We start from the raw sequence: 15,197 nt of genomic DNA, 5'->3' as shown, positions 1-15,197 counted from the left end.
ACAATAAAAACAGATTACAATAGCCAAATTAAAAAAATAAACTAATAAAAACACATGAAGAAATTAATGACATTGAAAAGAATTGCACGGCATGTATGAAAAAAGTGGTTCTTGATATCACGTAATACATTTATATGTTAACAAATTGATTATAAAATTTGCTTTTTCCACACCCCTTAAAGTAAGAATTACCAGTCAGAATGACTAGATATGCTTGCGAAATTGTAATTTTCTCCAAATTTTTACCAATAATCAGGTCTGTGAGAATCATTAAAATGAAAGATCTTAACACTCTTATAGAAACTTCAAACTCTTCAAACACTGGAATGATATTAACCACAGGGAAACAACAGCCTGAAATTGTAAAATGACTATTTAGTTGTAAGAAACAATTGTATATGAGGACAGGGGCAATATTCTTCAATTATATTTTATTATATACATTCAAATATGCATTTATATTATAATTATATTATATTCAATTACATTTAATTATAATATTCTTCATTAACATCGCGAAAAGAAATTCTAAAGCAAATACCCTACAGTTTTCCCAAGAAATGTTCAATATACTTTCCATTATTTTATAAGCAATTTTTTCAGCTCACTAAACAAAATTCCATTGTTTCAATAGTATTCATGTCAAATAACAAATCATTCTGATCAACGGCTCATAATCTTCAACGTTTTAAAAACCCAATTTTAATTATAATTCGTTTGAATAATGCTAATTATGAAATTCACGGATTTTTTAAATATTTACTCCAATACTGAGAAATAAATGGCATTCTTTTGCAGGCGATCACAAGTTAAATTGTGTTGCAAAAACAAAATTTACTTAAGAAATCTTAAAGCCATAAGAAAAAAAAAGAATCATTAAAATTAAATGTAAGAATATTTGATATATAACATTGGAAGCTTTAATATAATTAGAAAATAATGCATTTTATATTTAACTCTTTTGAAAGTGAGTTATTCAGCGTACTTTTTTAAAGCGAGACAATATTGAGCTATATGTGCATGAAATTTTTTACTCATTTGTCACACACTCTAAAAAAATATATAAAATCGGAAATTTTTAGGCACCTTCCTGCTATCAGTTTTTTCATTTAGTTTTGTATAACAGAAAATAATTTTAGAAATAATAAATTATTCAAAGTTTTGAATGCTAGTTTTGTTTTCACTACTAAGTGAAATAATTTTAGCAAATTTTTGATATTCTTAATAAATCTGGAAATGTTTAAAAGGAATAAAATTGTTTAGTTTTCGTTTTTTTTTAATTTAGCTTTTTTTCTTAATATTAAAATTTTCGTCGAAACATTTATAAGAATTCAAATCCTTATTTAAACCTAGTGATTATGTACCTACTTTTTTTTCCGAAATCTTTTCAGATTTATTCTATAACTTTATAAATCTATTCGCTTTATCAACCTAATTACTTAAACCTATATTTCTTTGCTTACAGACATGGCAATATTTTAAAACAATTTTCTGTTAAATGAATTATGTTTTTATGTTAGGTTTTATAAGGCGTTTTCAACACATTTTACCCTTATTTAGATTATTAAAAGTGCTTAAAACTGAAGAAATGAATGACAACTGTTGCTTGAGCCACATTTATTAAACATATACAAAAATCGATACAAATATGTCTTATTACAACAGAGCCACATTTATTAAACATATACAAAAATCGGTACAAATATGTCTTATTGCAACAGAGCTACATTTATTAAACATATACAAAAATCGATACAAATATGTCTTATTGAAACATAAATGAGTCCTGAATGTTTAATTGTAGAGCTTTTCTTTCGCCCTTATCTTTGGTCTATTTTTTATGAAAAAAAGTGGTGTAAAATATTTCAATTAGTTCCATAAATGCAATGACATGTTTTGTCCTTTGGTTAATGCTACCATTATGGTCATTTTAGACTTCATTTCTTGCTAAGCCAATACCACTAGGAGAGGAATTCGTCAAGAAAACAAACAGCACGATTTCCTAATTAACGAACAACACATTTACCCATTTATTTATTTGCCTGCAACATTCAGAAGCAACTTCTACTTCACAGCAAAACACGACACTTTCACAACACTAACAGTTTGAGCAGCACGAATCAATCACCGAAAGTTGAAATATTTTCAAGAAACATTCAAAAGCAACGTCTATTTCACTGCAAAACACGACACAGTCACGAGACACCTTCACAATACTACTAATCAGCGCAACAACGAATCACCAGAGTCGAAATGTTTTCAGGAAACATTCAGAAGCAACGTCTACTTTACAGCAAAACACGACACGATCACGACACCTTCACAATACTACTAATCTGCGCAACAGGAATCACCGGGGAATCATCAATATTTTCAAGAAATATTCAGAAGCAATGTTTATTTCACTGCAATGCACGACACGATCATTACATGTTCACAAGACGACACTTTCACAACACGATACTACTTAATTCGAGTGGCTTGAATTCCTAGAAAGTTGAGGATAAACCTACGTTTCGGCTAGATCTAGGAAAAGAAAAATTATATGAAATTATCTTTAATCGAAAAAAAATGGGTGAATGGGTTTTATCGATGTTTTTCGCACGAAATTCACAAAATAGTTTTGAAAAATTTAATTTTTTCTCCGAAACCATCGGTAATAATTATATATAACCTTTCAGTATCAAAACGGTTCTGTGTTACTTGATAATTTTAATTAATTAAAACATAGCGATAAAATCTCTTAACTTTTAAGAAAAATTTTAGAAAAAATTGTTTTAATAACAATAGTAAAAACATCAGATTGTCAGGGCGGAATGGTATCAGATCTTGCCAGAAATTTTAACCCATCCTTATAAATATATTGATACGGATGATGTGAATATATTATGTATCAGAAAAATAGCAATAACGGTATGGACAAATTTTTAAAGATTAAAAAAAATGCTCTGATTGTTGTTTATTCAAATCAAATTTTAAATTAGGCTTAAGTCCTATTTGTACTTTAAGTATCTAAAAAATGAGTAACAACTGAAAAAGAAAAAAGGACATTTCGTTTTCCTGTCTTTTTTTAATAAATAATTCGAGAGCCAGCTTGATCCATGTAGAAAAGATCATAAGAAAGAAAAGGGGGGAAAATTAATAAATGGCAAAAAATTATGAATAAAAAAGGATAAAATTATAATATCATTACATTTAAGATTAGATTTAAATAACCATTATTTTATCTCATCAGCATTGATAATAATTCGAAAGAAATTTTACATTTTCCTTAAAAATATTGCCAAATAAACGTCCTCATCTACCCATTCACATACTTGTGCAACTTGAAACATTCATTTTAAAAGTGCAAACCTATAATTCAATGGTGAGAATATCTTTAGCAGGCAAATCGTTACAAACACAACATCAAATCATGCAATAATGATATTCTAACACTGACTTCCATATAACCACAATCAAAGTCCGTTTCCAAGAGACTAGCCAAAGTTCCAAAAATGACCCCAATTTTATAGAGGTATTGTAGGTTCTTCAATAATATCGATTTTGACATCGGAATTCGACCCTTTTAGGGGGGAATTAGTGGTATTCTCAGAAGTAGCGAGCTCACGGGCGCACTTATTGCAACATTGCACTTCTGGTGGAATAACGATTTCAACTTGGGAACATGATGCACCATCTCTCTCCACTGACTCATCCGTTTTGTAAAGATTGTTTTCAAATTCGCTAAGCATGACGTACTTCTCTTCCTTGTTGCAAGATGTTATACAATCATCGATGTAGTCCTCCAAGTAGTTCTCAACAAGAATTTCCTCGGAGATGCACGTCAATTCTTGGGCCTTTCGCAAATCGCCGTAGTTCTTCGGAATAGCTCCGTTAAATAAGGTTTCATGGGAAGATTCCGGTCTTTGGACAGGATCCTCAAGAACTACTGCATTTGCTTCTATGTCTCTCTGTTTCTTCTTTTGCGCTTGGTATTTGTGGACGTCTATCAAGAACAGAAACAGACTTCCCAAGAATACCACTGCAGCAGAAAAATAATAGCCTCTTTTGTTTCCCAAGACCTCATTCAAGTAGTCTATAAAAAGAAAAAGAATCATAATGTATAACACTCATAAAGTGACAAATATGTATTTATAATGCATGAGATTTAAGCTCTTGTTTACGGATTCAAGGCATTTTTCAAACGAAACGGAAGTTAGATCTTTTGCTGAAGGCCCAGTCAATTTTTTATTTCGAAATAGCATATGTTCAAAAATTTTACTATTTTGCGATTATAAACAGCCAATGAATTAATTTGGATTAACACATTTGTTTTGAATGTCTTCTAATCGAAAAGTCCTCCTAGAATGATTTTTACAAAACAGATACTTTTGAAAATGGAATTTCACGAAGGAATCCGATTAAAATTTTTGTAAATTAATTCTGAAATTTTAGCATGTTTGATGTAAGGGACATCTTAATTCTGAGCCATAGGCCTATATCAAAACTAAGTTCAAAAATTTTCTTTTCAGGAATGCTATATAAAAATTTAATTTTGCTTCGAATTTTTTAAATATATTTTAAAGATAATAAATATTAGGTTATGTTTTTGACTCTCTGCTAAATCCTATAAATTATATTTATGATTTAGACACTTTACTAATTATATTTTTTTGGGGAGTAGTATGCTTTTATATTACTTCTTCATGCCTCGTATGAATTTTTCTAAAGATAATTTATTTCATTTTATGAAAAGCTAGAAAATTACAAAATTTACTTAAAATACTTTAGAATATTTAGTGAAGCCTCTTCTTTGTTAATTATTGGACTTACAACTATTTTGCATCTAAAACAAATTCAGCAAAAGAGCACAGTACATAGTAAGATTAAAATGGGATTTAGCATTGTTTCGATATAAATCTGATTACAAGTTTGCTCATAGTTTTGATTCCAATATGATCGTAATCTATATTTCTTGTACTTATCCTACGTCAGATATAAAACGATAATATTATTAGTACAGTATTCATCTGCTAATTATCCATGATGGTGTAACTCTGTTATTCCATGATGCAGTATAGTACAGTTGATTATATCGTTATTATTGGCGTTATGTGGCCTTGAAAAAGCAGTTGGAAATATTTCTGAGTAGACTAATTTATGCTTACGTCGTCTTGCCAATTAATAAAAAGGTTGTTCTTTTTCATGACTGTCATAACTAACTACCATGAGAACCAAGCAATTTCTAATATAAAAAAAGGATAATTTGAAATATAAATCTAAAACTTCAGCTCAGCTTTGAAAATATTGTTGCACAAGGTTACTAAAGGTCATAAAAACAAGGAAGTTCATTGATTTATTATTCTAATCTTAAGGTTGTCTCTTTAGATTGAACGAATAGAGTAATCGATACCAATGGGCATAATATGAATGATCGATTAATAAGAATAAGTATAACTTTTTATTGATGGATAAGGAAAAATATGTCGTATGGGGTCAAAGACCAAACACTAACTCATGCGTGCACAATGATTGCTTTCGTAGGAGTTATATGCTTGCTATTCACTTCAAATAAAAAAAGAAAAAAGAAACGCATTTCTGAAATGAAACATATCCCTACAAGTATCTCTAGATTACTTTGTATTCATGGATGATTTGCTAAAATGATCTCAATGGCTATATACATATAAGGGAAAACGCGGGGATCGTACAATGGCTGTTTGTTTAAGAAAACAAGAAATATGAGATGACTTATACCTCTATGGATTGCATTGCCTTTAATGTAAGAATAGCCTAAACGGAATTCAGCAAAATTTATCTATGGACTATTTATCCAAATGAGATCTAAACTTACTCAGCTATTTATTATTATAAACGAACTTATCTGATAAGATCAATGGAGATCTGTAATTCAGTAAGTAGGTAACCGATTGTTATTAAGGACAACATAATATCATTTCGTTTTGCAAAAGAAGGTCATATTTGCGGAGGTGTCAAGTGTAGGAGTGACCTCAGTATTCTGCTGACCTTACTTTATGCAGCAGGCGAAGAAAATTTGAAGAAAATAATTTTTATTTATTTCAATCTAAGATGATATAATAATAAAAAAAATAAGACAGATGTTTCCTTATTTTTTAGATTTTGATTATGTTAGAAAACTGCCCCACAATGCAGTAAAATTAATTATTTGTCAAATTGAGATTTTTATAATGGAATATCTAAAATTTAAAATATAACTCGCGTTATAAAAGCATTCAAATTAGAGAATTGATCAAAATTGCTTTTGCATATTAAAGATAGTTGTATTTTTTCGGTTTGAGGAAGAGGATAATTTAAAGGATGAAAAGGCACGAAAAAAATTTGAAACACAACAGTAAACGTATGTCGTCACAGTAATAGTTTCATGGCTGAGGTAAAAATGTTAAGATCTATTGTAAATGCTGTATGAATTCAGATATATTATATCTTCATGGTATTAACCTCTTTCTATAAATTTAAAATTTACAGAATCCTTTGATAATATAAGCCTTTGTATTTTTTTTTCTTGTACATTCTTGATAAATAACAATAATTGATCTTATTTGTCGCAAACACACCTTGGAATGAATTAAATTTATACAATAAATCATAGAATTCAGCTCGTAAATTACAAATAATTATTTATTTGAATTGTCAGGAAAAAAAACATTCTTTACCCAAACTTTATTCTTAAAGTCTCAGATATTTCAAAAATATTGACTGATCATAAGCGGAAAATATTATTAAAATCACAGCTCTTTCATAAGCAATTGAATTCAAATATGATTAAATTTTGTTGGAAATGATATTAATAAAATTCCTATTACTAAAAAAAATTCGAAATTAATTTCAAATTTAAAACTTTAAATACTAAAAAATTCCATTTCAAATGCTTTTAAATAAAAAAAAATCTATAATTCTTATTGTTTTGAAGATTTACTTCTTGCGCTTCAAAATGAATTGAATTATGCTTATGAATTGTGCTTATTTATAAGTGATCTAAATTCACTTCAAGCTTACATCTGTAATTTTGATATATCTATGACTGAAATATTTTATCAGCTTACGTAATATCACGGTGTTGAGTATCGCACTTTATGCGAACTTGTATATTTGTGTGAGCTAATACATTAATTTATGACAGATTTTATTTATTTAATAAGCTATTATATAATAATTGTTATATATAAGGACTTAATTAATAGCTCTACTACTATTGCACCAAATCGCATACCCACTCCTAAAATATGGATAGCTCCTGATTAGTTCGGGATATTTGTGAACAGAAATGAAAAAATCTGGGGAAATTATTATTTTTCTATTTTTTTAAATATCTATGAGTAAAAAATAAAGAGAAGATTTATATAAAATTATTTGAAATAAAATTTTAAAGGCTGGAAGGAAAATTTTACAATTATGATAGAATTTTTAAAAAAACATTTACTTACAAATCATTGGTAGACCAATAACGTTCGGAATTGCTTGAGTCCATAACAGAAAACTCCACGCTCTGGAGAAGTTTCTTGCTCTGACTTTGTCAAAAACACACAGTCGGAGAGTGTAGATGTAACCTCCGTAGAATATTCCGTAGACGACAGCAAACAGGACATATCCATAGTATCCTGAGAGGGTAGGGTAAACCAACAACCAGACACTAAGTACAAATAATGCACTTTGGCAAAGATATTGCTTTGCTATCATACATTGGGCACTGTTCTGGATAACAATGAAACCGAATATAGCCGAGCCAGCTGCGCATGCCAAGCCTAAATAGATGTTCACGTGATAAATGTTCTTGATACTCATTTTGTCTTTAAGCATTTCCTCGACCTATAAAATATATAAAACATTTTAACATTTAACCTTTTTTTAGTGCCATGCAAAAATGCACAGCAATATATGGCTTTATGTAGTTAGTAACTTCTAAAATTAATAGTACATCAAAAGTTACCAGCTTTTGAATCACCGAAGATTGAAGCTCTTTTATAAGCGCTCTAAATGGAGAGAAAGAGCTGCCTAGAGTCAAATAACTTTCGCTTAGAGTAAATTTACCATTCCATAATCCTGCATGCTACCAATCTGAAGTAATCCACTGTTACAAAATGATGAATGGAATGTGAAAAAAGAAAAACAAGTCACTTCATGCTGATTTCATTGACCTTGGATTGGGGAGGGGGGGGCATAAATAACAGGCTGGTGATCATATTTTGAATTAATCACCTTTGGTAACCGGGTGATTTGATAGAAATATTGGTTATATTTCATTTCATTTAAATCGCTTAGATATACTCTTCATGTTCTTCAAATTGCCAGACATTAAATCTGTCTGATTTTTGCTTGTTCTTACGCATATTCCGTTCATTGTATACAAGAACTTTTTTCAATGGTTACGAGCCCTATGATATCATGGGCGCTATTAAAAACGTAAATCCGGGGTTCATTTGTATTCTAAATTTTGCGGATTGTAACTTCACTTTTTCTTTTCGTCTTGTAATCTATACAAATAACTTACAGTAATAGAATGTGCTATAATCAAAAGAATTAAGAAAAGAAAGTATTTTATAGAAGAAAATACTTTTTTTATATTATCGATGCGTACTAGATAATATAAATAATATTTATTTATGTGTTTGAAAGAAATCTGCATAATTTTGATGATGGTTTACTTCACATTTATACGTAGGGCCGGGATAACATAGTTCGTAGGATGTTTGATTCGCATCTCTTGGATTGCGAGTTCAAACTCCGCCGGTCGAAGACTCCTCGTGTGTGGGTGGCTGGCACACGTATAAATCTGCCATGGTCACACAGTCCTCCATGTCGAGAGCAATACCACTGAGGGTACGGGATCAGGGGTGATCGTTCTCTGATTCAGGTCTAAATTACGATCTGTGGATGAGTGAATGAAATGCATGAATGAAGTCCACCCCCTAAACAGTGTTGTGACGTGTGTGTAGCTAAATCGTACTTTTGGCCCTAGATGGCGCTATTGAAAAACAAGAGACGTACCCTTGGCTTAAAATCACTGACTTTAAAAGTCAGTGGGCTTGTCTATGACAAGTGTCATTAGAAACAACAACAACAAGTTTATACGTGAGTCGGGGTCCTCCAGTAGCAAAAACAAAGAATCAGAATCCAGCAGCATCGAACACCCTTCGTTTGAAGGGCTGTGCACATTAAATCTTTTAATTAAACCCACCTAAAAATGTAGCGAGGAAGTTTGGAATGCGGTATTACCACTCAAGTATCGTCCTCAAGATTTGACCATGTTTCAAAATTGCATTATTCGGTACAAATTGATATCACTTAACTTGAAACCAAGGTTGATCAGCTTATTCTAATTTAACTGAGATTATAGTAAAACTTACCTGAATAAATAACATGCCATGATGGTGAATATCTGTATGATAAATTTACAAGAGAAACAATTCAACCAAATTTGGAGTTAGCTTAGAATAAGAAAAACGTTTATCTTCATTCATCAAGAAAATTTATTTTTCTTGTTTTTATCCCATCCATTTCAAATATGACCCAAATTTTTATTTTAAATGTTCAGATAATTAAGATGTACCTAAAAAAAGTAATTCTTTCTAAAATGAAAATATTTATCAATCAGTATGATGAATTAACTCTATTTAGCATATTTTTCATATGTATTTAAATACATAGTAAAATTTAAAAGATTTTAGCATTTCGGATGCATACCCTTAATAATTTCTCCTTCATACAGTAAAGAGGTAAATTAAAACGCATTGAATACAATATCGCTCGGCTTACATTTTTCTTGAAGTTACAGGTCATTACCTAGAATCAAATAATACAACTTTTTTTGATAAACTTTTTTTCTGATTAGCATTTAAATATTTAGGAGAATCATTCATCTAAACTTCAAAAGAATAGATAAACCTGTTTTCTTCTTTTACGAAATATTCAGAATGACATTGCTCTTACAGTTATTTCTTATCCTACTTCGTCTAGTGATTGTCTAGTCAGGTCAAAGATTACAGTGGCTCATAAAGTGATAAAAGAAAAACAATTTTCGTTTGTTACATGACTTGAAGCACTAAATAGACAGAAATCTGACCTTGTTTGGTAAGGAGCGTCTGATAAATGGTCATGATGTCAAGGGGTTTTCTGATTTTTAAAGTGACTGGTCAAAAGAGAAATGCACAGTAACTCTAAGCATAAAAGCCTAAATAAATGAATAACTATGAAATAAAACAGAAAATTCTATTCAAGTCTAAACATACTTGATCTATCAGGATATCCTCTCATATATGTAAAACATATCCTGTCATTTACTACTGCAAAAACATAAGGATTAACTGAAATTAAATCATTTCGATGGCTTGCAATAACTCAAATCAACACAAATAATCTCCAATACTTACAAAATAAATAAATAAATACCTTATGACGGCTTACAATAACTCAAATCACCACAAATAATTTCCAATACTTACAAAATAAATACCTTATGATGGCTTACAATAACTCAAATCAACACAAATAATTTCCAATACTTACAAAATAAATACCTTATGATGGCTTACAATAACTCAAATCAACACAAATAATTTCCAATACTTACAAAATAAATAAATAAATACCTTATCTTGGCGCCATCTGGTGAATTTTTCTACTTCCATAGAAATATCTTCTTTATTTGATCACACACAATGCTTAATCTGTTTTTATATTTGCATTATTAAAGAAGCATAATTATTCTCTATCAAATTCAATAGTTTGATAAAATTAATTGTATGCACAGATTTCATGCTTCATTTTTTTATTGTATTGATTTTTGCATTCTGAGTTGCATTATAAAGTCTTTACTTTAATATCTCACTATAACTATGAAAAATTCACTATAAAAATATTTCACTAAAACTCTTGTAATACCAAGAATCTCGAAATCACTTTACTATATCCTGTTTAGGATAGAATTCAAAAGTTTCTGTATGGAATCACGAGACTTACTTTGTTTATTTCTTTTTATGTCTCATCGTTAATATTTTTATGGCATGTAACCTTATTTTCAGAACACATCTGTTTAGTAAGTTAGGAAAAAAAGTTGTCACCATATTTTTTTTCTTTAAGGGTCTTTACATAAACATGATGACTATAATAAAAGAGATGATTTATGACAGATTAAGCCAACATCTAGTTATATGTTAAATCCCGCTGTTTTTATTATGTATTGTTATTATGTATTTACGATGCCAAATGAATTGGCTCCATTCATCTACAACTAAAAAGGCGCTGACCATATTCAAACATTTTCGAAAAAGAAAAAAAAATCAGATAACCTCTATTTCATACACAATTGAAGAGGAAACGCCTGTTTACGATAATCTCGATTAGACGAAAGTTAGCAAATATATATAGTAATTTAGACTTGGAAAAAATTATGCTTGTTGGTCCCATACTGAGAAAGATCAAATAATCTAAAAATTAATTAACATGTAAAATAAATATTTTTCTTATTAATTAATAATTTATTGGGATATTTCACTAAGACTCAATATTTTTTTAAGCAAATATAGAACTTTGTTCAGTGACAAAAAAAAAAAAAAAAAAAAAAAAAAACTACTTTTCCACTGTTCTACAAATTATTAAGTATCAAAACTAAAACTGAGAAATTCTTACTACTTTTATCAATATATTTTCTAAACGAAAATTTCTTTGTATTTTGTCGATTAAAAATACAATTTAAACGGTTTAAAAAGCAATGAAACAATCAACTTTTCTCTTATATGTTACAAAAGCATCTGTAGCGGAATCAAACATTGCTTGATCTATCATATAATACCATTATTTAGTAAGAAATGAAATTACGCGAGCACTATTGCAGATTAATAATAAGTAATAACCACATAGTAGTTAGCATATATTATTAAGTAAGAAATGAAATTTAGCTAGCAATATTTTCAAATTAATAATGAGAAGTGACAACGGCATATTAGTTAGCAAGTATTATTAAGTAATAAATGAAATTTAGTAGACAATATTACAAATTAATAATAAAAAGTAATAACCACATGGTAGTTAGCAAGTAGTAAACGCATCAAATAGCTTGCCAATTCAGGTAAGAAGAAGTAGCTCTAAGTTACTACCTAAACATTCATTTAGCGGCAAATACATTATATTTTCTTATAAAACTTTACGAAGAAATGTTGCGAAAAATTTCGACATTAGATGCAAGAATAAATGTATAAATAATTATTTACCAGAAATATAAATGGTGCAGAAATTCCGAAAGCTGTTATTCCTGATCCAATTACAAGAATCTGCACAGTTCTCGAATTGAGAACTGAAAAGTCTATGAAAGGACGCTTCTCTACGACGTATGATTTGTCCTTTGCCTTAGACCTTTTTTGGAGACTCTTTATGTGCAAAATGGCCCTCCTTTGAGGATGGTACAGTGATGCAGGTCGGAAGAGGATAGCAACCAAAGAGACGACACATTGAATTCCAGCCAGAATTTGCAATCCACGACGCCAACCGACAAGTCTAAAAAAGAGAACTACACGATTAAAAGGTAACAGCTTAAAGTTATAGTACCTAAGCGAAAAAAGACATCTGATAAATTTTGAATTGAAGATAAAATGGGATAAATGATGTAAGTGCCCAAAATTTTTTAACATTTAAGTGTTAAATGAGTAATGCCTTATTACGTGTTGAGTACGAAAAATGGATGCTAGTCCTTTGAGTTGGTTAAAATAAACATATTGCTAATGTGATGTCCCTGAGGGACTATTATTTTTTTTTCTTCAACATTTTCTGAGATTTCTCAATATTTTCTTTATTGATACTTACTGCTTTTACCATTTTTAACCTTCAATCATAAAATAGTTAGGCTTTAAAATATATCTGATGTTAAAGTAGATTTTTAACCTAAATATCCTTACTAATAATCGAGCTACAATTTGATGGCTTTGAAGCCAAAATTTCAGAGATTTTTACATTAGCACATTGTGTATAACATACTAATTAGATTATGCTTCAAAAATATCAAATTACTGTATTCGTCTTAGGAAATTTATATACTATACATGAAAAAGGCGAAGATATTCTGAACACTTTTAATAATGAATACAGAGGTTTAATAACGAGTAAAGAAGTTAATTGATCTAAACATTTCTGTAAGCCTAATTTTGGAAATAAAATTTTAAAGCTGGATTGTTCGAAAAGAAAACGTTTATAAAGTTTCAGTCTCTAAAGTGGTAATATCTAAAATTTACAACAGTAAAATTATCCAGATCTCATATATGTGTTTTTTTTAAGTGAAAAGTGGTAGAAAAACAGACAAAACGCATAAAAAAGAGAGAACCAATTCTGATAAAAACGGGAAAAACGACATATGGATTTAGCACCGAATTCTTTCCACTAGAGTTGTTACGTATATATCTGTTTTACAGCTAAATCAATAAGTATGAAGAGGTTCGATTTAAGAATACGACGATCAAAGCAAGACTTTCCTTGTTTTTTACTTACTCCTAATCGATTGAGTCATATCTTTGCAACTGGAAGTGACATGAGGAAAATGATGTGAAATATGAAAAAAGTTTCCATTTCTCTCTCTCTCTCACTCTCACTCTTTTATTCTTTTTTTTTAATCTTCAATGAAGATATCACTGATCATTTTGAAATATACTGCTGATCTGCATAGCATGTGTGTACGGTTTTTGAAAGTACAAAACGAGTGAATTTGTCTTCAGACTGAATTAATGAATCTTGATTTTCGGAAACTAAATCGAGCCCCTTTACTCTCTCTCTCTCTCTGTGTGTGTGCGTGCGTGTGTGTGTGTGCGTGTGTGCGTGCGTGCGTGCGTGTGCGTGTGTGTGTGTGTGTGTGTGCGTGCGTGTGTGCGTGTGTGTGTGTGTGTCGTCATGATAAATATTTACAAAATAGATGCAGCTATGCAATAAGAAGCTAACTGCCATTGTGCAGTTAAGTTACTTTTATACTAAAAAATTATGTTGATTTAACTGTTAAATAATTAGGTTATTTTGTAACAACTACCAACATACTTTGCTTATAAAGATATCAGACAAAAAAAATTATCTGCTGCATGAAGGCACGTTATAAATTGAATATTTAAACCAACGCCAGATAAATTTTTACTCATTGAAAATTTTTCTGAAATTTTATTAGATAAATTATGTTTGGAAGGCATCAAACAGCACTGGATTAATTTACATTCATTGATATAATACTAAATGAAGCATTTTTACACCTGAGAACCTGACGAACGTAAGTCACATTTCATAAACTATTCAGGAGACTATAAAAGCTGAAAAGACAGATCTCGTTGCCTATTAGGACTACGCTCGTATAACCTTAATAAATCATAAAAGGCGGATTTTTGAAGCAGGTTTTTACGGCTTGATGTAAAAACGCATTCTACTTGTAAAATTGGAACAACCTGGTTCTAAGCTACAAAACTGCCTATTATCGCGTTGCCTATTAGGACTATGTTCGTATAACTTTAATAAATCATAAAAGGATGGGGGAGTGAAACACGTTTTTATGGCTTGATGCAAAAATACATTCTACTTGTAAAATTGGAATAACTTGTTCTAAGCTACAAAATTGCTTACTAGAACTACGCTCGTATAACCTTAATAAATCATAAAAGGGGGTAGGGGTGAAACTCGTTTTTATGGCTTGATGTAAAAAGACATTCTACTTGTAAAATTCGAATAACCTGGTTCTAAGCTACAAAATTAGATAGTTTCCATTATTCTTTACTTTTTAAAATTTATTAATTGATGAAAAAAAGAAAAACTTACCTGACCCAATAGCTGAAAAGTAAAGGCATGGTAGCCACACCGAATCCATATCCAATCAGAGAAAGCATTTCCACTTGCTGTCGTCTTTTTTTGAAGTATTGCCCAATCATGATAGACGAGGTCTCACGGGCTAAACTGTTCCCTGATCCAATAAAGATTCCGTAGCTGAGGTAAACCTGATGTAATTGGGTGGCGAAAGATGTGAAAAGACAACCTAAGGATGTCACGATTGCTCCAAATATAGCCAACAAACGAGTGCTCTTTTTCTTGCAGAGAGCAACCACTATTGGCGATAAAAGCTGAGACACCCCTAGAAACACTGAGGCAACAGCGACTGCAAAACAAACAGAAAATATATCATACTAAAAGGGAAAATATGTCTGCTGGTATAAACGGTTTTT

The 15,197-nt window shown here is 30.2% G+C and overlaps 1 protein-coding gene across 1 annotated transcript in view; it reads right to left on the bottom strand.

The window, feature by feature from the left end:
* Window positions 1-1,677: 1,677 nt before the first annotated feature.
* Window positions 1,678-15,197, bottom strand: part of LOC129959700 (monocarboxylate transporter 10-like) — a 30,632-nt gene continuing 17,112 nt past the window's right edge. The window contains exons 2-5 of the mRNA XM_056072590.1: window positions 14,797-15,130; window positions 12,231-12,513; window positions 7,449-7,830; window positions 1,678-4,078 (exon numbers count right to left, since the gene is read on the bottom strand). Of these exons, the coding sequence (XP_055928565.1) occupies window positions 3,510-4,078; window positions 7,449-7,830; window positions 12,231-12,513; window positions 14,797-15,130 (1,568 nt within the window). The 3' untranslated portion in view covers window positions 1,678-3,509. The remainder of the gene's footprint in view (window positions 4,079-7,448; window positions 7,831-12,230; window positions 12,514-14,796; window positions 15,131-15,197) is intronic.

This window comes from Argiope bruennichi, chromosome X2 (assembly GCF_947563725.1).
Source record: "Argiope bruennichi chromosome X2, qqArgBrue1.1, whole genome shotgun sequence".
Lineage (NCBI taxonomy): Eukaryota > Metazoa > Arthropoda > Arachnida > Araneae > Araneidae > Argiope > Argiope bruennichi.
Note: the sequence above shows the minus strand (reverse complement) of the source record. Positions and strands in the feature narration are given on the sequence as shown.